At 46.1% G+C, this 25,643-nt stretch overlaps 2 protein-coding genes across 2 annotated transcripts; both read right to left on the bottom strand.

The window, feature by feature from the left end:
* Positions 1-5,915: 5,915 nt before the first annotated feature.
* On the bottom strand, positions 5,916-11,349 carry LOC149438040 (uncharacterized). Its single transcript, XM_089660327.1, has 2 exons — positions 11,334-11,349; positions 5,916-7,077 (listed from the first exon to the last, which is right to left on the bottom strand). The coding sequence occupies exons 1-2, from the start codon at positions 11,347-11,349 to the stop codon at positions 5,984-5,986; spliced, it is 1,110 nt and encodes a 369-aa protein (XP_089516453.1). The 3' UTR covers positions 5,916-5,983.
* A 367-nt stretch (positions 11,350-11,716) lies between these two features.
* On the bottom strand, positions 11,717-13,427 carry LOC149438041 (uncharacterized). The gene is made up of 4 exons (XM_089660328.1): positions 13,303-13,427; positions 12,787-12,954; positions 12,497-12,700; positions 11,717-12,004 (listed from the first exon to the last, which is right to left on the bottom strand). The coding sequence occupies exons 1-4, from the start codon at positions 13,396-13,398 to the stop codon at positions 11,717-11,719; spliced, it is 756 nt and encodes a 251-aa protein (XP_089516454.1). The 5' UTR covers positions 13,399-13,427.
* Positions 13,428-25,643: the final 12,216 nt, after the last annotated feature.

The raw sequence follows: 25,643 nt of genomic DNA on the forward strand, positions 1-25,643 counted from the left end.
GCATCTAACCATCACCCGCAACCTCCGCAATCTGGACCCGACCCATCTCCACCCAGCAGCTGACCGTCTGTATGACAGTATCCTCCCTCTGTCATGCCCTGACCTGGCCACTACTGCATACAACGACTCACTGTCAGCTGCCCTTGACTCCCTGGCACCCCTAACCACACGTAGCATTAGACCCCGACCGCTTCAACCCTGGCAAAACGACCACACAAAATGCCTCAAACAACGCAGTCACGCCCTGGAGTGCTTATGGTGCAAAACCAGATCCCCTCCCGGGTTCTCCCTCTATAAAGCTGCCTACCTCGCCTACACCACCTCCCTCCACGCTGCCAAGCAAGCCTATTTCATAACCCTCATCAACACCCTCTCCACCTGTCCTCGTCGGCTCTTCTCCACTTTCAAATCCCTGCTCTCTCCCTGTGATGGTTTATGTAAGAATTTATTCTACTTATGAAGGGCGGTGTTCTTTTCCCTTAAACAAAATATTACAGTGCCTCCAGCCGTTAAAATACGGCAATTATTTAATGAACCAATAATTTGGACACCTTAATAATTTGATCACCACTTATTAATATACCTTGAGTCCTTTTAGCCAGTATGATTTCGTACCATACACACAAAAATTGCCTTTATAATAAATAAATAGATAAATTTATTTATGTACAAAAATTATATATATATTAACACAAAGCGCAAAAGACTGGTGATGAATGGATACTGGTACACACGATCAAAGATATACTATACCAATTCTATACACCAAACAATTCTTCTAGATAGTAATAAAGATTAAAATCAAATTTAGTGATAAGTGTTAATTTATAGTACTTCAGAGGTCATTTCTCCCAAAACGTGGCCATAGAAATGTGAGAAAATATTCCCTGATAAATCGTACTATAACCAATTAAAAATTAATTAATTATGCAATATCTATAATTTCAATATTACACCAAACAATTCTTAGCAGTAATAATATGGATCTCTCTATATATATATGAACACCCAATGCAATTACTATCACCCCAATGCAATTACTATCACCCCAATGCAAGAGAGGAAATATAAAATACAATATTAATTCTTAACAATCTCACCACACCCAGAACCTGGATTATGACGCCTCCCCAGTGGATTTAGCTGGCAATTGAAATTCCTGCAGAAGAATGGCCGCAGGGAGCAAGTGAGTGCAATAGGGGGTAGTGTTTAAGAAAAAGTGTAGGATGGTAGAAGTTCAGAGATTTAGGAGTCTAGTAGAAGTTTTAGTAGTTTGAAAATATTGAGAAATAGTGTTAAAAGGTCTTTAAGTTTTTCAGATGGGATAGATTTCAGCCTCGTCAGATTCCTTCAGCTTTTCAGATCTCCTTCCGATTGTTGATTGGTTTTTCTTTAGCTTTCTTATTTTTCTTAGCATGAGTCTTTTAGTATATGTTTTTTTTTAAATAAGGTGCATGGCTTTTTTATACCATCCAAACCATTGTTTTAAAAGACCCTCCCAACAGGCTTTTTGATTGGCCGGTCGAGAAGTGTATATACCTAAGATATCTCTCACCTGTCCACTGGGGGGCAGTCAGGGATCACAAAACAATTTGAGTATTAATGATGACTCATACCTCGGGTGGAAACCAAGGTGATTTTAGATATTAAATATACGTCTTATCCAAATATATTTGATTTTACCACTAATGTTTCGGATAGGAACCATAGAAAGATATATGTGCATTCAGTTATTCATTTCCCTGAGATTCAAACTTGTGTGAAACATTTGCTTTCTGATGGAAACATACAACTGATACCAATTCACAAAATATCTTACTTTTCACCATTTCATACTTAATTTAGTGGTATGCAATCCCCAACTCTGCTGAATATATTTTTGTGTGTGGAACCCTTTATAACATCCCATTGAGATCCCCCACACTTTCCTTGGCTGGGAATATAGTTCATGGGAATATGACAGAGACCCTTATCCATTGTTGAGTGCTTCAAGTACATAGACTGGCCTGTAGTTAAACCTGAATTCAATAGCCTATTGTGACAGTCCATAACGTTTCCTCTGGGAATCCACACTTTCAAGGTTTTATTTAATCTTCTCAGATCTACAAGTATCATCTCACCATTGTCATTTTGGTCAGGTGTGATGACTCACTGTTTGGAAGTCCAACGGTGGTATTTGACTTTGTAATTAACTTTTTTCAGGTGAAATCTCCTCATTTTCAACAGACAATGGTAATTGTTGAGAAAACATACTTTGCCAGTCTTAGAGTCACCGACATCAGATCCCACTATTATCTTTCCTGGGACTTGTTTGACCACCTGTAGAGATTCAAATAGTATATTGTCTCTGGAACAAGTCTCTTCCACTCATTGTGTGTGTGATTTCACGAGAAGGTCATTTGAATTCTCACCAAGAAAGATTAACCCTTAACAGACGGCTGGGCTTGTTACTGTTGGATTGAAATCATATTTTTAATAAATATTCCCCCAAAAGTCACTACATCCCCCCCACCCCCACCCAGCACCTCACTCACCGCCCACGAGATTGCCAATCACTTCCAAAACAAGATTGACGCAATCCGTAAGGACATTGTCAACTCGCAATCCACCTCTCCACCCAGCCTTCTGCCCTCCTTCAACCGTCCCCTCCCCCGACCTCATAGCCGCACTACCCCCCACTATACCTAATGCCCCACACATCATCACCTCGCCAACACTCCGCTCCTTCAGCTCAACTACCCCCTAGGAGGTCTCTAAGGTCTTCCCTGAAGCCCGCCTCACCACCTGCCCCCTAGACCAAATCCCCTCACAGCTCCTCCAGTCACCCCCCTCCATCATTCGCTCCCTCACCCACATCTTCAATCTCTCCCTCTCCACTGGCACCGTCCCCTCCCCTCTAAAGCATGCACACATCATCCCCATACTCAAAAAACCCTCCCTTGACCCCACCAACCTTAACAACCTTAGACCCATCTCCTTGTTGCCCTTCACTTCCAAGCTCCTTGAGCACCTGGCCTACAATTGCCAAAGCCAATGGCCACTATTCTATCCCCCTGCTCCTCGACCTCTCCGTGGCCTTCAACACTGTTGACCACCCTCTCCTCCTTGCCAAACTGCACTCCCTTGGCATCAAGGACGCTGCTCTCTCCTGGTTCGCCTCCTACCTTTCCCAACGCTCCTTCAGTGTCACCTACAACACTGCCACCTCCCCCTCTCTGTCGGGGTCCCCCAAGGCTCTGTCCTCGGGCCCCTCCTCTTCTCCATCTATACCTTCTCCCTTGGCAAACTTATTCACTCCCACGGCTTCAATTACCACCTCTATGCTGACAACACCCAAATTTACCTCTCCACCCCCCCACCTCACCCCCTCATTCTCTGCCCGCATTGCCCACCTCCTAAACAACATATCAGACTGGATGTCGCTCCACTTCCTCAAACTTAACCTATCCAAAACCAAGCTCCTGGTCTTCCCCCCACCCTGTGCCCCCCCCCATCCTCTCCATCACTACTAACAACGCCACCATCACTCCCACCCCACACGCCAAAGTCCTGGGTGTCACCCTGGACTCCCACCTCTCCTTCCTACCCCACATCCAACTGCTATCTAAATCTTGCAGGCTTCACCTCCGCAACATCTCCAAGATACGCACATTCCTCACCCCAGACACCACCAAACAACTCGTACACTCCCTCATCATCTCACGCCTGGACTACTGCAACTCCCTCCTCACTGGCCCACCCAAACGAATGCTATCCCCACTCCAGTCGATCCTAAACTCAGCGGCTAGACTCATCCACCTCACCAAGCGCTCCACATCTGCCTCCCCCATCTGCCAATCCCTTCATTGGCTCCCAATTGCCCAACGCATCAAGTTCAAGCTGCTAACCCTGACCTACAAAGCCATTCACAACGCCGCCCCAAACTACATAACCGACCTGATACCCAGATACTACCCTACCCGTGCCCTCCGCTCCTCTCAGGACCTTTTGCTCTCTAGCTCCCTGGTCTCCTCCTCCCACGCCCGATTGCAGGACTTCTCCAGGACATCCCCCATCCTCTGGAACTCCCAACCCCAATCCATCAGACTGTCGCCTACCCTCCTCACCTTCAAGCGCACCCTGAAAACCCATCTCTTCAGGGAAGCCTACCCCACCCTCACCTAACACCTGACCACACCTAACAACTAACCTCCTCCACTCCTCCCGCCACTCCATCCCCCACAGCCATCTCCTCCTGTGCCACCTTCTCCTCCCTCCTAGATTGTAAGCTGGAAAGAGCAGGGCCCTCGCACCCCTCGTGTACTGTATTGTTACTGTCTTGTCTCATGTTCTGTCCCCCCCGCTACTGTACAGCGCTGAGCAAACCCTTTGGTGCTATATAAATACTGTATAATAATAATAATAATCCTAACAGGAGTTCTGTCATTTTTCAGGATGTCAGGAAAAACATGTCCTCCGTCAGTAAATGTTCATGTTGTGTCAGGAATAAAAGTCACGGAGGGTTGGGAACCCTGCAAGGGGGGCAGAGATATGTGACTGCCTAGTCCAGCCTTTCTCAGCCAGGGTTCCTCCAAAGGGTTCTAGGGCTTCCTTGTCACTTCATTGGGCTGTATATGGAAGTGTCACCGACCAGCCGTTTCTGGATACACAGCTTTGTCATCATTGCACACACACAGGATTTTGTTTTTCATTCAATACATTTTTATTACAATTTCACTTTTAAAAAGATTGAAGCATAAAAATCAGGAAATAGTAAAGGAAGGAATCCGATTGGTCAGGAAGATCCCTTGTCTGGAATGTGGGGGCGGAGTCATTATTATTGGTGTACAATACAATACACAACGTGTTCCATTATTATAACAAAGTATTGTAGAAAAGATCCCAACATAGAAAATGGGGGAAAGGAGGAAATAAAGGCGGATATGAAGGGGAATCTGTGTACGGGGAACACCTTAACAATCACCACCATTTTATTCTCCAGGGCCTCTGATGTCACAGAATAGATGTTTGGGGGTTTATCTCATCTTCAGGACCAAAATCTGCATTTTCCCATGTGTGCAAAATCATGCAGAAACAGCTCTGGCAGTGAGAGGGTTAAAGTGGGCTAGATGGGATCCTTCTGCTGGGGTGACATTAGAGCTCCCCCTAGCTGCAGCCTGGTAATAACATTGCCCTCCATCGATTGGACATAATGGGGGATTTTTCCAGAAATACAGCAATCAATAACAGCACAATACCACATTATGGCCACTAGATGGAGCCAAAGGAATCAGAGTGTGAAATAAAGTATGCCTAATATTCGTCATGGCCGGGCGAATGTCACTCACATTCCTTCTAACTTTTTTTTTTTTACTAAACCTCTGTTTGTGAAAGCTTCCACCATAAATATACTCAGCCAATGAGAGCTGATGACTCCATATTTATTACAGGTACTTCTATAGCACTGTCCATTTATACATAAATTGTTCATTCCCATCAGTCCCCGCCCCTGAGGAGCATACAATCTAAGGTCCCTAACTCACATTCATACATACACATACTAGGGGACAATATACCTACCAGCATGTCTTTGGCATGTGGGAAGAAATCAGAGTACCTGGAGGAGACCCATGCAGGCACAGGGAGAACATGCAAACTCCAGGCAGGTGGTGCCATGGTTGGGATTCAAACTAATGACCCGAGTACTGCCAGGCAGAAGGGCTAACCACTGAGCTGCTATCAATAGCCAACCCGGTCCCACACTTCATCCATGTCTTTGGGGACCTCTGATCTCCTTATCAACTGTTTCTTCCATGATGAAGATCAGCCATGGAGTATATCTGAGGTGTATATCAGGGTGTGCTTCTTCCCCATATGAGAGCTGGGATGTCCAGCAACATTCATCTAGAAGACATTTCCCGCACTCAGGGCACTAATACACCTCCAGGATTGTGTGGGACCCCTGATGTACAGGAAGACAGGACTTCAGTGAGGAACATTTCCCTCACTCAGGACAGGAAAGTGGCTTCTCCACCGTGTGACATCTCTGATGTTTGTAAAGATTGGACTTCACTGAAAAACATTTCCCACACTCACAACAGGCATACGGCTTCTCCCCCGTGTGAGATCTCTGATGTGTGTAAAGATTGGATTTCTGTGAAAAACATTTCCCACACTCAGGACAAGCATATGGCTTCTCCCCCGTGTGAGATCTTTGATGTGCGTGAAGATTAGACTTCTCTGAAAAACATTTCCCACATTCAGGACAGGAAAATGGTTTCTCCCCCGTGTGCAATCTCTGATGAATACGAAGACTGGACTTATCAGAAAAACATTTCCCGCACTCAGAACAGGAAAGTGGCTTCTCCCCTGTGTGAGTTCTCTGATGACTGTAAACATGGAACCTCAGTGAAAAACATTTCCCGCACTCAGGACAGGCATATGGCTTCTCCCCCGTGTGAAATCGCTGATGTCTGTAAAGACTGGACTTGTCTGAAAAACATTTCCCACACTCTGCACAGGAATATGGCTTTTCCCCTGTGTGAGATCTCTGATGTCTGTAAAGATCAGACTTCTCTGAGAAACATTTTCTACACTTAGGACAGATATAAGGTCTTTTCCCTGTGTGAGATCTTTGATGCTTAACAAGATCTGATTTTGCTACAAAACATTTCCCACACTCAGGACAAGAAAATGGCTTCTCCCCCTTGTGAGATCTCTGATGTCTGGAAAGATTGCACTTCTGTGAAAAACATTTCTCGCACTCAGGACAGGAATGTGGCTTCTCTCCTGTGTGAGATGTTTTATGCTCATTAAGACGACATTTAAAACGGAAACATTTCCCGCACTCAGGACAGGAATACGGCTTCTCCCCCCTGTGAGTTCTTTTATGCACATTAAGATGGGATTTATAACAGAAACATTTCCCGCACTCAGTACAGGAGAAGCTCTTCCCTGTTGGAAGGCCGGCCCGGTCCCGCACCGTCTGAGGTTCCTCAGGATACGAGGAATCCGATGGTCCATCTACACTGGGTGGTGCCGGATGGACATTGGAGGGAGCCGGGTTTTCTCCTGGACTATACTGTGTGATGTCCTCATCTTCTACTTTCCAGTCTGGAGACAAAGTGAGACAATCCTCGGAGGTTTTCCTCATCTCCCGGCCATGGACTAAAATACAAAGACAAAGAGGATTACTAGACAGGAGCTGATTGGTTCCCCCAAACCAGGACTCCGCCCACATCAGGCAGCTTGGTCTCTGAGGAGCTTACAATTCCACCCTCAAGGGAACTAGGAAATGGCTCCTCTGATCTCCTACCAGGTCATTTCTTTATTCATGGACCTTAGTCAGAGAGTGAGGAAACAACCAGAACTGTCTTTTATAGGAGGGACAGTGATGAGGGGATTATAGGACGAGGGTCCCCACCCCCTCTATCACTCATCGCCATCTTCCCAACACAAGAAGTACTGCACTTCCTTATTTAGTCCATGATTTAGTCATGAAGAACAGCGGGGCTGAGCCCCACCAGAGGTCAGAGAGTGAGGATGGGGGGAGAACAACCAAGATGAAGACTGGACTGATCCTGAAGACCACCATCATTGGGGTATTGACTCCTCCCTCATTATCACTTTCTGTTTAAAGGTCCAAAGTTGGAGGATGTTATCACATTATTATCACCATGTAAAAGTCTGTGCTCCAATCACATCATCCGATATAAAATGTCCAGCTGGGAGGAAATGGGGGGAAAATAATTAAGGCCTAAAGTGAAGGAAATGTGTATTTGCTCCCCGGCTGATCCTGAATGTTCGCCCCTCACACAGAAATAATCGGTCTAACAATGGAATGTTCGCCCCTCACACAGAAATGATCGGTCTAACAATGGAATGTTCGGTGTAACACTGAGAGACAGAATACAACAACAAATTCAGCAGAAATGCGTCTAACAAATGATGACTGATCTGCATGTTCATGAGGGAAAGAAGGATTTGATCCCCTTCACAAAACATGACTTAGTACTTGGTGGCAAATCCCTTGTTGGCAATCACAGAGGTCAGACGTTTCCTGGAGTTGGCCCCCAGGTTTGCACACATCTCAGGAGGGATTTTGGCCCACTCCTCTTGGCAGATCCTCTCCAAGTCATTAGGGTTTGGTGGCTGACATTTGGCAACTCAAACTTTCAGCTCCCTCCACAGATTTTTAATCGGATGAAGGTCTGGAGATTGGCTAGGCCACTCCAGGACCTTAATGTGCTTCTTCTTGAGCCGCTCCTTTGTTGCCTTGGCCGTGTGTTTTGGGTCATTGTCATGCTGGAACACCCATCCACCACCCATTTTCAGTGCCCTGGCTAAGGGAAGAAGGTTCTCACCCAAGATTTGAGGGTACATTGCCCCGTCCATCGTCCCTTTGATGCGGTGCAGTTGTCCTGTCCCCTTAGCAGAAACCCCCCACCAAAAGCAGAATGTTTCCACCACAATGTTTCACAATTGGGATGGTGTTCTTGGGGTCATAGGCAGCATTCCTCCTCCTCCTCCTCCTCCAAACACGGCGAGTTGAGTTGATGCCAAAGAGCTGGATTTTGGTCTCATCTGACCACAACACTTCCCACCAGTCCTCCTCTGCATCATTCAGATGTTCAGTGGCAGACTTCAGACGGGCCTGGACATGTGCTTTCTTGAGCAGAGGGACCTTGCGGGCACTGCAGGATTTCAGTCCTTGTCGGCGTAGTGTGTTACCAATTGTTTTCTTGGTGACTGTGGTCCCAGCTGCCTGGAGATCATTGACAAGATCCTCACGTTTAGTTCTGGGATGATTCCTCACTGTTCTCATGATCATTGACACTCCACGAGGTGAGATCTTGCATGGTGCACCAGACCTAGGGAGACTGACACTTGTTTTGTGTTTCTTCCATTTGTGAATGATTGCACCAACTGTTGTCACCTTCTCACCAAGCTGCTTGGCCATAGTTTGGTAGCCCAGTCCAGCCTTGTGTAGGTCTACCATCTTGTCCCTGACATCCTTGGACAGCTCTTTGGTCTTTGCCATGGCGGAGAGTTTGGAATCTGATGGTTTGATGGCTCCTGTGGACAGGTGTCTTTTATACAGGTAACACAATGAGATTAGCAGCACTCCCTTTAAGAGACTGCTTCTAATCTCAGCTTGTTACCTGTATGAGAGACACCTGGGAGCCAGAAATCCTGCTGAATGATAGGGTATCCAATCCTTCTTTCCCTCATGAACATGCAGATCAGTCATCATTTGTTAGACGCATTTCTGCTGAATTTGTTGTTGTATTCTGTCTCTCAGTGTTACACCGAACATTCCATTGTTAGACCGATCATTTCTGTGTGAGGGGCGAACATTCCATTGTTAGACCAATCATTTCTGTGTGAGGGGCGAACATTCAGCATCAGCCGGGGAGCAAATATGCATTTCCTTCACTGTATGCAATGTACAACTTACCATATAGGATACAAAAGTTAGGACTAAACAGTATTAGTTTTAATTTTTCAGGATTTCTTCTACATTCATCTGGTGATCTAGCCAGTAAATCTGTTTTATAAAAACTCTACAGCAGAATGTATCAGTTCCAGGGATGAGGCAGACCATTTACCACTGACAGGGGGCTTACAATGATCAGCTTTTATTTATTCATGTAAAACTTTTATCCCAAAAGGAAAAAATCCTGTTTGATGTAACTGATTATGAAGTGTGAGCTGGAGTTTGGCTTCAATTAGTTACTGTTTTTAAATCTGCTAATACATCTAACACTCCCCTCCCCCAGACTGACTGCTGCTGTCTCCACAGTGGGGGTGCTGTGATAGGGGGTGTGTGTTTTACTGGCCAGATCACCAGGTGAAAACAGGGAAAAAAGTCAAAGAAAAGGAATGCAGCCGCCACACCCAATGATTGGTAAGCTGCAATATGGGACATTTGTGGTTTAATATCCCTTTAGTTTGGTTGGTGAAATCTCATCCTATGTCCAGTGATAGCAGTGACATCTACTGGCCACAGTGAGACATCACAAGACAACCTAAACTTAGGGAGAAACCAAGTGAAGAACTATACAATCAGCCTGAGCCAAGTACAGCCCAGCCACAAACTAAACCCACATAGTACCTCTATTCAGGACAAGGGGCCACACTAATAAATAGTGTAAGGATCACATCAAATTGGTGTTTAGTAATCAGAGATCACTTACAGGGGTTGTAACCCCCAGACATGGAATATGAACAAACATATCCCTCTACAGTGTGTACTTGTCTCACTCCAGAGCAATAAGAGCCACTTCTGTCTGCTGTCTCCTTCCTCTGCGATCAGCATGAATCACTTCTGACAAGTCTTCCTGACACCAAGAGAAAAAATGTGAAAGGGGAGAAGCTCCAGCACACAGCCTGTGATTGACAACCTCAGCTCTGTTCCTGTGTGAAAGGGGTGTGTACCTTCCCTCCAATCATCTTTCAGAGCTCACCTCACTGAGCTCTGCAGAATGTCACTTTATCTCTCTGTCTCTTTTTTCTGACTTCTCAGACAAGCTGTTTACATTCTGGGCTTTGAACAGTTGTAGAGAAGATTGCTACAGATAAAAAGGTGCAACATATGTAGGATTTGTTTTATCTCTGTGTATCACCTGAGGCCAGTCACTGCACTGGGTATATGGAGGGATTACAACCACTTTAAATGTTTCCTGTAGACAAGTTGCAGAGATCCCACACCGCTGCCTCCCATCTCCTGAGACTGCACTCAGTGACTTGGGTCTGAGACACTACAGACATATCCCTCCACCCGGCACAGCCAGCAGACCACAGAGCAAGGAATCCTGGGAGAATTGTACTGTCCGAGATCTTACTAGACCCAGGCATGGAGAGGGAGACCCAAATCACACACCCCAGGTGCCTAGGTCTAGTAACATCTATGGTGAAAATGAAAATTTTGCTGCCAGCTGAACCCCAGAACCTCCATAAATCCAGTCTAGATACATAAATTGTGTCTGCAGCACAGAGAAGGAAGATTATCCGAGAGAAATCCAGGAATACAGGACGGGGAACACAGCTCAGGAAAGTGACCAGGGGATTACAGGCTGATATCACCCAGTCCCCGCCCTACTCTGGACCAATCAGTGAGCAGTATGGGTGGAGGAATGGATTTAGTGTTCATGACCCACCTGTGCTGATCTCTGTAGGAGTGTCCTCCTCTATAAATGTCCCCGTTATTCCATCCTCCTCCATAGACTGCTGATCATCCCTCACATACGCCTCTTCTTCTTCTGCTTTCACCTCAAATTCTATATCGATTGGATCTCCACTCTAAATCAAGGAAATGAGAGAAAATATCATCTGTAAAATATAAGGTCACATACAAATTCCACATATCATCTCCACAAGTCCATGTTCTAGATGCTCAATCCCACCAACCTTGCAACAATGAGGGATGGTGTGACCTTCCTGTGTGGAATCCCGGGAATACAGAGGACGGGGACATCTCTCTGGTGGGTTCCCATGACTGGATCCATCTGTAGGAAACACACACACTGACTGAATCCATTGTTTCTATGTGTTTATCAGATGATGGGGGATCTAGGTGGATCCTCCGTACTGCTCTCTCCTTTACAATAAAGTCTCCTCTTACCCGGTGATGTGAGGGGCGGCTGATTGTCCATCATGACGTCCTTGTAGAGATCCTTGTGTCCTTCTAAATACTCCCACTCCTCCATGGAGAAATAGACAGTGACACCCTGACACCTTATAGGAACCTGACACACACAATGATACAGTCACCATCCAGACACATCCCTTGTCTGTTACTGGAGAATGTCCCAGAATTCCCGGCACCGCTCACCTCTCCTGTCAGCAGCTCCATCATCTTCTTGGTGACTTCTAGAATCTTCTGTGTCTTCTGTCTTGTAGGGATCAGGGATGGAGGTGGGGGGATGGTGATGGGATTCTGCATTCTCGAGGATCTTGTGGTCATACGATGAGATCTCCTTCTGGTGTCATTGTCGGTAGATTTCTTCATGACTCCTGTACAGTTCTGTGTGATACAAAGATAAGTCTCACTCTCCCATAATCCCTCACTTCTATGGTCAGCTCTAGATTTATTCTCCAGGGATTGGCCACAATGTGCCGACTCAGCAAAGGACAGACATGTCCATCCAATGATATGATGACAATGGGGTCAGATTTATAGCTCCTTCTAGAAGTCATATAATAGAGTCACTAATGGTTTACTAGTAAGGCTCACTGACCCACCAGGAAATGTCACCCATGGATTTAGTGGTCAGTGGGCGTGGCATGCTGGTAATCATGGGTCTCCCTGATTGGACTAAAGCTGAGATTGTTCTCTTCTATAACCAATGCCGTCATCTTGTGCTATAACCAAATCTCATAGAGTCCGGACACTTTATGTATTCATAGTACTTGTGTGGATGTCGTTATTGATTACAGAACATCAGAAGACTTCAAGTGACTCTGAATCCCTCCCAGTGTACAGCCGAGTCAGATTTAACCCCTTCATTACACTCACCTCTCCAGTCAGCAGGCTGAGGATCTCCAGGGTGAGCTTCAATATCGTCTCATTCCGGGGAAATTCCTTCCTTACAATCTTCACAAAACCCAAAGTCTGCTGATTGTCCATCATGACGTCCTTGTAGAGATCCTTGTGTCCTTCTAAATACTCCCACTCCTCCATGGAGAAATAGACAGTGACACCCTGACACCTTATAGGAACCTGACACACACAATGATACAGTCACCATCCAGACACATCCCTTGTCTGTTACTGGAGAATGTCCCAGAATTCCCGGCACCGCTCACCTCTCCTGTCAGCTGATGGACCATCATGGTGGTCAGTTCCAGAATCTTCTGCTCTTTCTCCCTCTCAGGTATCAGAGAATGAGATGGAGGCACCATGGTGAGGCTCTGGGTTCTGCTCCATCGTCCTGAGATTGGCTCCCCACTAGACTTCTTCTTTACAACATAATCCTACAGATCAGGAGACAAATAAAACAATATCAACCACCTGACATCATCTAAATGTGTGCAAAAATAAAATGGTCTATTGACCAGAATAGACAAGAGTGATGTCATGTGACCTCCCAGAATCCTCCTCACCTCTCCGGTCAGGTCTGTGTGTTATTAATAGAGATGAGAGTGACGTCATGTGACCTCCCAGAATCCTCCTCACCTCTCCCGTCAGGTCTGTGTTTTATTAATAGAGATGAGAGTGATGTCATGTGACCTCCCAGAATCCTCCTCACCTCTCCGGTCAGGTCTGTGTTTTATTAATAGAGATAAGAGTGATGTCATGTGACCTCCCAGAATCCTCCTCACCTCTCCGGTCAGCAGGTAGATGATCTCCAGGGTGAGGTTTAGTATCTTCTCAGTCATGTGACTCCGGTCCTCCTCCATCCTCATTGGTGCCATCATGTGATCTATACAGGTCTCCTTGTAGACGGATAACTTTGGGAAATGAAAGTAAGAATGATTTGGATGGTATTGGTCACACAATGATAGGATGTGGATGTGAGGGGGGAATAGGAGGGTTGCTGGACATTGAAGAACTACTCCCCCCATGGGAACACATTTTGTTTGGACTGTTTAGTGTTTACTACAATTTTGAGGTCCGGGGCCCCTTTTCTCTGTTGGGTTTGTTTGGTCTCTGAACTGGTTTTGATGAGTATTAGATCTGCAGACAAGGAATGATAAATCTGATCCTTCCTATGACTAGTTTGCTCTGAGGCAGTGCTGTGAGGTCAATGTCGGCTCATCATGCAGTGATGGTCACTTTACATCACCCGACGCCCGGGACATGTAGTTCTGGGGGCCGGGCAAGTATTGTTTTTAATCTTTATCCCTGCTGAGGGCAAGCCGCAGGGCTCTCCTTTCAGGTGCCAGCCTCTGCCACCCCGTGTGTGTGAACCTCTCCTGTACCTACTATGCTTCCCCGGCTCCGCCTATCCATCTATGGGCCCGGGTCAGCGGGTGTCGGAGGGTAGAGGGGATGGAGGAGAGCGGACATGTTCACTCCCTTCTTGTCCTGACCCAGAAGTGACGTTATGACAGATTTCCTGACAATCAAGGCCGGTAAAGAATGTAATGCGGTGCGATGTGCTCTACATTACATCCAATGGAGTACAGGGGAGACATTGGGTCCCCTTAAGTAAAAATGTTTTTTTTAAATGTAAAGAATTAAAGTTACACCCAAGTACATAACTCCTCCTCTTAAAAAATTTGAAGCCCCATCCCCACATATTTGCACACCCAAACGTAAGAGCACACGCTGGAGCGCCTACACGTGATAACATTGATTGTGATGCACGTTACATATCGCCGGTCACACCAGAATGAGAGGATAATTCTAGGAGCAGACCTCCTCCGTACTCTATACTGATGACCTAGAAGGGGCTATAAATGTGTCCCCTATAGATAATACCGGGGACTAAAGGTTGTCACCATTTCAGCACACACAACTTAAGGTTTGACATGTTGGATATCTATTTACTCGCTGCAACCTCGGCTTTTATATTGTTACACATAAATGGGTCATTTATTGCTTTTTGTGCCCTGAAATCAGCTTAAGTGTATTTTTTAATGAAATTTGCCATTTCCTAGACTTTGTGATAAAATTTTGTGATATAAAAAATTAGAACTGCCGCTATTTTATTCTCTAAAGTCTCTACTTGCAGAAAATCTATATTTTGGGGGTTTTGTGTCATCTTCAGGATAAAATGATTTTTTAAATGTGCAAAAAATGAAAAAAATGGCTCTGGGAGTGAAAGGCAGAAAGGATAAGCCGGACACTCCCCTTTCCTGAGGAGCAGCCAATCTGTACTCATTACACTGCAAGGTCTCTCCCCTCCCTGCTAGTCCCCGGGTGCGGTGCTGGAGACAGGTGGGGGAGGGGAGGAGAAGATAAACAGAACAATGTTACACATATTACACATTTAAGTTGCTATAAAGCCCCTTTCATTTTTTTAAAGCCACAAACATTCCTAAAAGAGCCTCAGATTTATATACATTTGTTGTAAATAGGAAATAACATCTTATTACCTCCTCTGCTGCCACTTCCACCAACGTCTCCTCTATACTTCTTCCCGCCTCACCTCTCATCTGAAACTTCCTGTCTTTACCTGACATCATTTCCTGTCTGTACCTGACATCACTTCCTGTCTGCACCTGACATCACTTCCTGTCTGCATTCCATAGAGACTTCCTGTGTGAGTATAGGTGAGATCAGCACCTTGTGGAGTTCAGAGGAACTGCAGCCCCGAGATCCATCCCATAATCCCCCTTCCTGTATAATATGTACCTTACAGGGATACTACGGGAGATGAAACATTACTGAATAAAGGAAGAAGAAATAAATGTAACTCTTATGTAACCAACTGTTCAACAAACATCTCTTATTACATATAGAAAAGTCTTACAAACACAGAACACAAAATACAAATGTATAGCTAATGAGAGCGATCCCGCCAAACCTGATCCTTCTGGGGGGGACAATGCAAAAATATATATCAATCCACTCATAATGACATCATCTTCTGCAGCCTATTAGCTCTCATTTCCCTCTCTATGTCTCAGCGGATCTCCTGCAGCCTATTAGCTACCATTTCCCTCTCTATGTCTCAGCTGATCTCATGCAGCCTATTAGCTCCCATTTCCCTTTCTATGTCTCAGCTGATCTCCTGCAGCCTATTAGCACCCATTTCCCTCTCTATGTATCAGCTGATCTCCTGCAGCCTATTAGCACCCATTTCCCTTTCTATGTCTCAGCGGATCTCCTGCAGCCTATTAGCACCCATTTCCCTCTCTACGTCTCAGCAGATCTCCTGCAGCCTATTAGCACCCATTTCCCTCTCTATGTCTCAGCTGATCTCCTGCAGCATATTAGCACCCATTTCCCTCTCTATGTCTCAGCTGATCTCCTGCAGCCTATTAGCACCCATTTCCCTCTCTATATTTCAGCGGACCTCCTGCAGCCTATTAGCACCCACTTCCATCTATATGTCTCAGCGGATCTCCTGCAGCCTATTAGCACCCATTTCCCTCTCTATGTCTCGGCAGATCTCCTGCAGCCTATTAGCACCCATTTCCCTCTCTATGTCACACATTACAACAAGCAGCCACAAAGATAAATGTAAAATAAAAGCAGAGAGGGAGAGAAGGCTGATAAAGCAGCTCATCGATGAGAGGTACATAAGAACATACAATGTCAATACAAAACAGTGACATGGCCATCAATCACAAACGATCGGAGCAGACAGATCGGTGTCATAGGTGTCCCGTGGGTCCTGAACTGCCTCCAGCGCAGGGACAGTAGCAGGGTGTAAAGCAGGTAGGTACTCCAACTTTCTCATTTCTGCTCTGACCTTCATCAGTGCCGGTAACATGGGGGACATAGAAGACAGCCAATGCATGGGAATGGTTCTCCTGGCTGCCCTCATGTAGGTGGAAAGTTTCCTCGCACATTTAGAGAGACCCGAAAAGGTAGACCCAACAGAAAGTAAATGGGCTCAAAAGGGACAGGAGCCAGGAAAAGTAACCACAATGGAGTAAGGACCTCCTCCAAAAGGGTGCAATGGACCGGCAATCCCAAAAAATGTGGAAAAGAGTGTCAGTTTCCGTCCCACAACACCAGCAAACAGAGGAAACATTCGGGTTACTATCATGGAGAACCTCAGGGGTCCGATACCAAAACATGGGGGTCTTAGAAGGATTTTCTGTACACATTACACACACAGAAGATTTAGAAGAGGCCTCCCAAATCCTACTCCATTGATCCAACCCAATATCACATTGAAGGAAACGGGACCATTTACACATATAAAGGGGAGAACCAATAGAAAAAGGGCGACATCTACAAGCAATGTATACGTAGCGGAAATGATGTCCCGGTGGTGTGGGCCTTGGATGCAGATATGATCTAAAGGGGTAGGTTGTTCAAGAGTCAGAGAAGAGGCTTTGGGGGCAAAAATGTGTTGTATCTGTAGATAAAATACTGATGGGGTGGAATGCGAGCAGCTTTTTGAATGTCAGGGAAGGATTTAAGGTTGTGAATTATGGGATTGACCAAATGTTGCAATTGGAATAGATTAACCTCAGCCCAAGGACGGACTCGACCAATGGCCAGACTATCTGGGAGACTTGGATTAAAAATGATGTTGGTCCAGGGGGAACACTTGAGCCTAGGATGAATCTAACCCTACACCTCCTCCATATAGACAACATAAACTGCATGGGTCCTAATATGAGAGGAGAGGTAGTGCGGGCTGTGACAAAATAAGTCCCCCTCATTCCCTCTTTACACCAAGTCATGGCCAGACGTGCATGCCTCGGTTAGCTAGTCACTGTGGGCGTGTGCATGTGGGTGGGATCTGTGACAGCCTCTGATGACTCCTCTGTCATCCAATAAAGCTGATGGACCTCAGATGTCTTCCTTGTCCTACGATGAAGCTGATGGACCTCTGATGTCTCCCTTGTTCTCTGATGAAGTTGATGGACCTCTGATGACTCCCCTGTCCTCCAATAAAGCTGATGGAACTCTGATGTCTCACTTGTCCTACGATGAAGCTGATGGACCTCTGATGTCTCCCCTGTCCTCTGATGAAGCTGATAGACCTTTGATTTCTCCTCTGTCCTCTGATGAAGCTAATGGACCTCTGATGTCTCCCCTGTCTCCAATGAGGCTGATGGACCTCTGATGTCTGCCTATCCTCTGATGAAGCTGATGGACCTCTGATGACTCCCCTGCCCTCTGATAAAGCTGATGGACCTCTGATGTCTCCCTTGTTATACAATGAAGCTGATGGACATTTTGATGTCTCCCCATTCTCAGATGAAGCTGATGGACTTCTGGTGTCTCTCCTGTCATCTGATGAAGCTGATGGACCTCTGACGTCTCCCCATCCTCTCATATCCACCAGTCAATGTTCACTGAAGGAAGAGAGATCCAGGAGCGAACATTCACTAAAGGAAGGGGAGATCCATGAGCGAATGCTCACTCCAGGAGGGAGAAATCCAGGAGTGAACGTTCACCATGGGAAGTGGAAATCCAGGAGTAAATGTTCAATGAAAGAAGGGGAGATTTTCCAGGTGGTACAGAGTTCCATCTGTGCTTCATAAATTTGATCCTAACGTTCCTGACTTATGCTGGAGAGGTTGCCAGGCAACAGGTACTCTTTTGCATATATGGTGGGATTGCCCGCAACTGCAGCCCTTCTGGATAAAAGTTTTGGACATAATCGCACAAGTTACTACATACGCCCTAGACTTTACCCCAGCGCAATGTCTACTCCATCATTCCTCACTTCCTGTGAAGACCTATCGTAAGTCGCTTGCATTACACATGATAAATGCGGCAAAACAGTGTATCCCTGTTCATTGGCGATCAGACTATATTCCCACCATGCGAGAGTGGATTCTTAGGATCAATAGGATCGCGGAAATGGAGGAGCTGATCTCAGTGGCTAAAGAACACTCCGAGTGATTCAGGAAGACATGGGCATGTTGGACTCACTTCCTATCTACTGATACTTATCATGGTTTAATGAAGGAATGAGCGAGAAGATTTGGAAACCTGGAAAGCCTCTAGAACTTTCACTTCAGGAATAATTCCTTTACTGGACTTTACCGGACTTTAACTGGATTATACCCCTAATTTAAGATAGCATCTGTTATAACCAGGCCGATACTATATGATGTGATTGGTTTGGTTATGCTTATTTAATTCTAATCCTCAACTTCCCCCCCCCTTTTTTTCCCCTATTTATTTGTCTTCCTTGTCCCACTCCACCTCACTCTGATATTACTTCCCATACTCTTTTTCCATTTCCACTCGAGTTTCTTTCTTTTCTTTTCTTTCTCCCTTTTGCAACCCTTTTTCTCACATTCTAAATAGCTATATTTTTTACAAGGTCAGAATACTCCTAGATGTACAAGTGTGATAATACTTTAGAAAACTAACCCACGATTTTTGGATACGGATATAGCAGACATCTGTGCCTTGAGATAATACGTTTGTCTTGCACCTCATAGTCATGATGCTTGAGCTCTCTCTACATAGAGACTAATGTATACCATATTTATCGAAAATTACAGACGGTAAATAGTATTGCTATGGTTATACTTTTTGCATATGCTTTACTGTGGGAATTGGATTCATGTTGATCTAAAATCTATTCTAATGTCCTATTCCCGTCTGCGATACGGGAGAACATGTATGAAGATGTGCACGGACTGCGATCCGTATCTGTCTATGATCTGTTTTGTCTTTCTTACTTCAATAAAACTTTTTTGGAACAAAAAAAGAAAGAAGGGGAGATCCAGGAGAGAATGTTCACTAATTTCCCACCCCTCTAACTGGCATCACCCCCTGTGCCGATCCTAGGTGTGCCTGGAGGAGAGCAGAAGGATGACTCTCTGTGGTGTCAGACTTCTCCCTTCTAACCCCCGACACCACAAGCCCAATAGGCAAACACTGCGCCCAACTGATGCTTCATAGCTACTTTCCAAGGTAGAGCTATTCCCTCCCACACCATGCAATATAGAGGCCTGAATACGCATGCGCGTGCCCGTATGGCACCAGTAACTTCAGTCTCTTGGTAACAGGATGAATGTTGGGGTCTTCAGCGAGACACTTTCATTGGTGCACTTACACTCCTATGGTAAAGTATCATTGTAATCCCGTGGCAGGATTTGTATAGCAAAGCAAACACTGTGTCTGTATAGCAGGACCATCTACACAACCCAGTGCCTGGTGAGTATGGGAGAAGTGTCATGTCTCTGTGTGCCGTGTTCCTGTCATCTGCCAGGGGGCAAAATCCCTCTCACCAGATCCTGGGACTAAGGCCCAAACCATGGTCCTGGAAATGAGCGGCTCCTGTGGTCACCTCACGATGAGCCCTTCACACTGTCGGTGTAGGCACTGTACTGTAGGCCACATCTCTCAGGTTGGATGTTCCCTGACTGATGCAGATACCTAAACATGGAGTGAACTGACCCTGAGCACTTCTCTGCCAGGTCCAGACTGTCTCCTGCCACATGCAGACTGCCTCCCCTCAGGAAAAACAAGATGGAGTCCTTCACTCTGCTCTCACTAAGCATGCTGGTCTCTGTAGTTCCATCCCTCATATCAGCCTATCAGGCCATTTATGTTCAGGACTGCATATCCCACAATGCTTTGCAGCTGCACCTCCTGCTTGAGAAAGTCCCTGTCATTGGCTCCTTTAATACCTCTTCTGATTGGCTCTCTCTGTATTACAGTCTGAGAGGAGAAGGGAGGGGCTGAAATCCCTGACTGCCTTGTGTGTATCCAGTGCAAGTGTCAGATTTCACAGGAGATGCCAGTCAGCAGGTTACAGCAGTCACAGATAGGAGTCATTTCCTCCCCTACACAAGGATCTACAGTCCATACACACCCAGCACAAGGCCGGGGTCACACTACCAGACGCTTCTCGGGGCTGCAGTTCCTCTGAGCTCCACAAGGTGGGGATCTCACTTCTACCCACACAAGACGTCTCTATGGAAGACAGGAAGTGATGTTAGGGACAGACAGGAAGTGATGTCAGGTACAGACAGGAAGTTTTGGGCGAGAGGTGAGTTGGGAGGAAGCTGAAAGGAGACGTTGCTGGAAGTGGCAGCAGAGGAGGTAATAAGATGTTATTTCCTATTTACACCCAGTAACCCCCCGTCATGTCTGTCCTCTTCCTCCATAGTCATGTCAGTCCTCTTCCTCCATAGTCATGTCCATTCTTTTCCTCCATAGTCACTTCCATTCTCTTCCTCCATAGTCATGTCCGTCCTCTTCCTCAATAGTCACTGTGACGTCTTTTATCTCCAGCAGATGATGATACACACATATATAGTGTGGGAACCCAGATGAACCCCTTCAGGGGCACAACATTCCCCCACTTCCGGGGCCGGAACATTCTCCTCATTGTGGAGCTGTGTCACCTTTCCCACCAATCACTTTCTCACCTCATCAGTCTATATCAAAGGATTATACCACTTTTATAAGTGGTGGGGGATGGAGAAGCCTATGACATCACACTGACCTCACAGCTCCTCCTCCCAATGTCCCTCCATCCAGAGTCATTGAATCCTATGACATCACACTGACCTCACAGCCCCTCCTCCCAATGTCCCTCCATCCAGAGTCAGAGAATCCTATGACATCACACTGACCTCGCAGCTCCTCCCCCCAATCTCCCTCCATCCAGAGTCAGAGAATCCTATGACATCACACTGACCTTGCAGCTCCTCCTCCCAATGTTCCTCCATCCAGAGTCAGAGAATCCTATGACATCACACTGACCTCGCAGCTCCTCCCCCCAATGTCCCTCCATCCAGAGTCAGAGAATCCTATGACATCACACTGACCTCGCAGCTCCTCCTCCCAATGTCCGTCCATCCAGAGTCAGAGAATCCTATGACATCACACTGACCTCACAGCTCCTCCTTCCAATATCCCTCCATCCAGAGTCAGAGAATCCTATGACATCACACTGACCTCACAGCTCCTCCTTCCAATATCCCTCCATCCAGAGTCAGAGAATCCTATGACATCACACTGACCTCACAGCTCCTCCTCCCAATGTCCCTTTGTTTGGCTCCTTTCTTTTTATTCTATGGTATTAGGATGTGGGGGAACCCTTGGCATCCTCATAAGCAAAAAAGAACTGTTGGTCCTGCGTTATGTTATGACGTCAGAATTCCTTTTAACCTGTGTAGTGTGGGGGTCCTGTGGGGGGAAATTATACCTCAGCCTGAAGTGGGGCTTTAATAAAATGGAGACCTGAATGGAGAGGTGAGGAGGATTCTGGGAATATCATTTGATGTGACTATTTGTGTTCAGATGTAGAGTTTTCCTCCTGTGAAGTCTGGAGATCATATGACATCACATTGCCTCCACCTCCCTCCCTGATAGAAGAGAGAAAGAAGAAGAAGATTCTAGAAGTCACCAGAGAGATCACTGAGCTGCTGACAGGAGAGGTGAGCGGTGCCGGGAATTCTGGGACATTCTCCAGTAACAGACAAGGGATGTGTCTGGATGGTGACTGTATCATTGTGTGTGTCAGGTTCCTATAAGGTGTCAGGGTGTCACTGTCTATTTCTCCATGGAGGAGTGGGAGTATTTAGAAGGACACAAGGATCTCTACAAGGACGTCATGATGGACAATCAGCCGCCCCTCACATCACCGGGTAAGAGGAGACTTTATTGTAAAGGAGAGAGCAGTACGGAGGATCCACCTAGATCCCCCATCATCTGATAAACACATAGAAACAATGGATTCAGTCAGTGTGTGTGTTTCCTACAGATGGATCCAGTCATGGGAACCCACCAGAGAGATGTCCCCGTCCTCTGTATTCCCGGGATTCCACACAGGAAGGTCACACCATCCCTCACCATCATCAGGTAGATGATGACAATTATTGGTAGTGTGATTTATACACAGCATGTTTGTTACAATGAATGTTTTATTATATCTTTCAGAGTGGAATCCTCGGGGATGATAATATTGATGTTAAAGAAGAGTATAAAGAGGAGGATGAGGAGTATGGAGTGATGGAGGAGTTTTCAGAAGGACACAAGGATATGATGGAGCCACCTAATACCAGGAACCCACCAGAGAGATGTCCCCGTCCTCTGTATTCCCGGGATTCCACACAGGAAGATCACACCATCCCTCAGTATTGCAAGGTCAGTGGGACAGAGTATCTAGATCATGGACTTGTGGAGACAATGTGTGGAGTTCTTTTATGTGACCTTACATTTTACAGATGATATTTTCTCTCATTTCCTTGATTTAGAGTGGAGATCCAATCGATATAGAATTTGAGGTGAAAGCAGAAGAAGAAGAGGCGTATGTGAGGGATGATCAGCAGTCTATGGAGGAGGATGGAATAACGGGGACATTTATAGAGGAGGACACTCCTACAGAGATCAGCACAGGTGGGTCATGAACACTAAATCCATTCCTCCACCCATACTGCTCACTGATTGGTCCAGAGTAGGGCGGGGCCTGGGTGATATCAGCCTGTAATCCCCTGGTCACTTTCCTGAGCTGTGTTCCCCGTCCTGTATTCCTGGATTTCTCTCGGATAATCCTCCTTCTCTGTGCTGCAGACACAATTTATGTATCTAGACTGGATTTATGGAGGTTCTGGGGTTCAGCTGGCAGCAAAATGTTGATTTTTACTCTAAGCATTGCATAATGTAGGCACCCAGGACATGTGACTGGGGTCTCCTGCCTTGTGCCTGACTCTTCCAGGGGACCTTCTCTGTTATCTGCTGGCTGTGCCGGGTGGAGGGATATGTCTGTAGTGTCTCAGACCCAAGTCACTGAGTGCAGTCTCAGGAGATGGGAGGCAGCGGTGTGGGATCTCTGCAACTTGTCTACAGAAAACATTTAAGCTTCCACTAATTACTGAATACCAATATTATGAGTCCTGACCCTTACACTGTATAATTTATATTGTACATTACATACCCCTGACCCCTGCACTATATACTCTGTTGTACATTACATACTCCTGACCCCTGCACTATATACTCTGTTGTACATTACATACTCCTGACCCCTGCACTATATACTCTATGTTGTACATTACATACTCCTGACCCCTGCACTATATACTCTATGTTGTACATTCCATACTCCTGACTTCTGTTCTCCCCCTCCCCCACTTCTATATATACACATAATATGGATTCTCTTTTGTTCCCCCCATTTCCTCCCAGCTGGACATTTTATATCGGATGATGTGATTGGAGCACAGACTTTTACATGGTGATAATAATGTGATAACATCCTCCAACTTTGGACCCTTAAACAGAAAGTGATAATGAGGGAGGAGTCAATACCCCAATGATGGTGGTCTTCAGGATCAGTCCAGTCTTCATCTTGGTTGTTCTCCCCCCATCCTCACTCTCTGACCTCTGGTGGGGCTCAGCCCTGCTATTCTTCATGACTAAATCATGGACTAAATAAGGAAGTGCAGCACTTCTTGTGTTGGGAAGATGGCGATGAGTGATAGAGGGGGTGGGGACCCTCGTCCTATAATCCCCTCATCACTGTCCCTCCTATAAAAGACAGTTCTGGTTGTTTCCTCACTCTCTGACTAAGGTCCATGAATAAAGAAATGACCTGGTAGGAGATCAGAGGAGCCATTTCCTAGTTCCCTTGAGGGTGGAATTGTAAGCTCCTCAGAGACCAAGCTGCCTGATGTGGGCGGAGTCCTGGTTTGGGGGAACCAATCAGCTCCTGTCTAGTAATCCTTTTTATCTTTGTATTTTAGTCCATGGCCGGGAGATGAGGAAAACCTCTGAGGATTGTCTCACTTTGTCTCCAGACTGGAAAGTAGAAGATGAGGACATCACACAGTATAGTCCAGGAGAAAACCCGGCTCCCTCCAATGTCCATCCGGCACCACCCAGTGTAGATGGACCATCGGATTCCTCGTATCCTGAGGAACCTCAGACTGTGCGGGACCGGGCCGGCCTTCCAACAGGGAAGAGCTTTCCCTGTAATGAGTGCGGGAAGGTTTTCCATCATAAATTCCTTGTTATTAGGCATAAAAGGTCTCACACGGGGGAAAAACCATATTCCTGTCCTGAGTGCGGGAAAAGTTTTTCTCAAAAGTCCCATCTTGTCAGACATCAGAGATCTCACACTGGGGAGAAGCCACTTTCCTGTTCTGAGTGCGGGAAATGTTTTTCAGAGAAGTCCAGTCTGCACAAACATCAGAGATATCACACGGGGGAGAAGCCGTATTCCTGTCCTGAGTGCGGAAAGTGTTTTTCAGAGAAGTTCAGTCTTTACAGGCATCAGAGATCTCATACGGGGGAGAAGCCATATTCCTGTCCTGAGTGTGGGAAATGTTTTTCACATAAGTTCAGTCTTTACAGCCATCAGAGATCTCACACAGAGGAACCTCAGACTCTGCGGGACCAGACCGGCCTTCCAACAGAGAAGAGGTTCCCCTGTAATGAGTGCGGGAAGGGTTTCCGGTGTAAATCAGAGCTTAATGCGCATAAAAGATTTCACACAGGGGAGAAGCTGTATTCCTGTCCTGAGTGCGGGAAATGTTTTTCAAGAAAGCCCAATCTTTACAGCCATCAGAGATCTCACACAGGTGAGAAGCCGTATTCTTGTTCTGAGTGCGGGAAATATTTTTCAAGGAAGTCCTATCTTTACAGACATCAGAGATATCACACGGGGGAGAAGCCACATTTCTGTCCTGAGTGCGGGAAATTTTTTTCACAGAAGTCCAATCTTTACAAGCATCAGAGATCTCACACAGGGGAAAAGCCATATTCTTGTTCTGAGTGCGGGAAATATTTTACAAGGAAGTCCAGTCTTTACAAGCATCAGAGATCTCATACAGGGGAGAAAGCATATTCTTGTCCTGAGAGTGGGAAATGTTTTTCAGTGAAGTCCCATCTTTATACACACCAGAGATCCCACACAGGGGAACAGACATATTCCTGTTCTGAGTGCGGGAAATGCTTTTCACAGCAGTCCCATCTTTCCAGACATCAGAGATCCCACACAGGAGAGAAGCCACTTTCCTGTCCTGAGTGAGGGAAATGTTCCTCACTGAAGTCCTGTCTTCCTGTACATCAGGGGTCCCACACAACCCTGGAGGTATATTAGTGCCTTGAGTGCGGG

This window comes from Staurois parvus, unplaced genomic scaffold (assembly GCF_062004578.1).
Source record: "Staurois parvus isolate SC_StPar_1 unplaced genomic scaffold, SC_StPar_1.0 ptg001224l, whole genome shotgun sequence".
NCBI lineage: Eukaryota > Metazoa > Chordata > Amphibia > Anura > Ranidae > Staurois > Staurois parvus.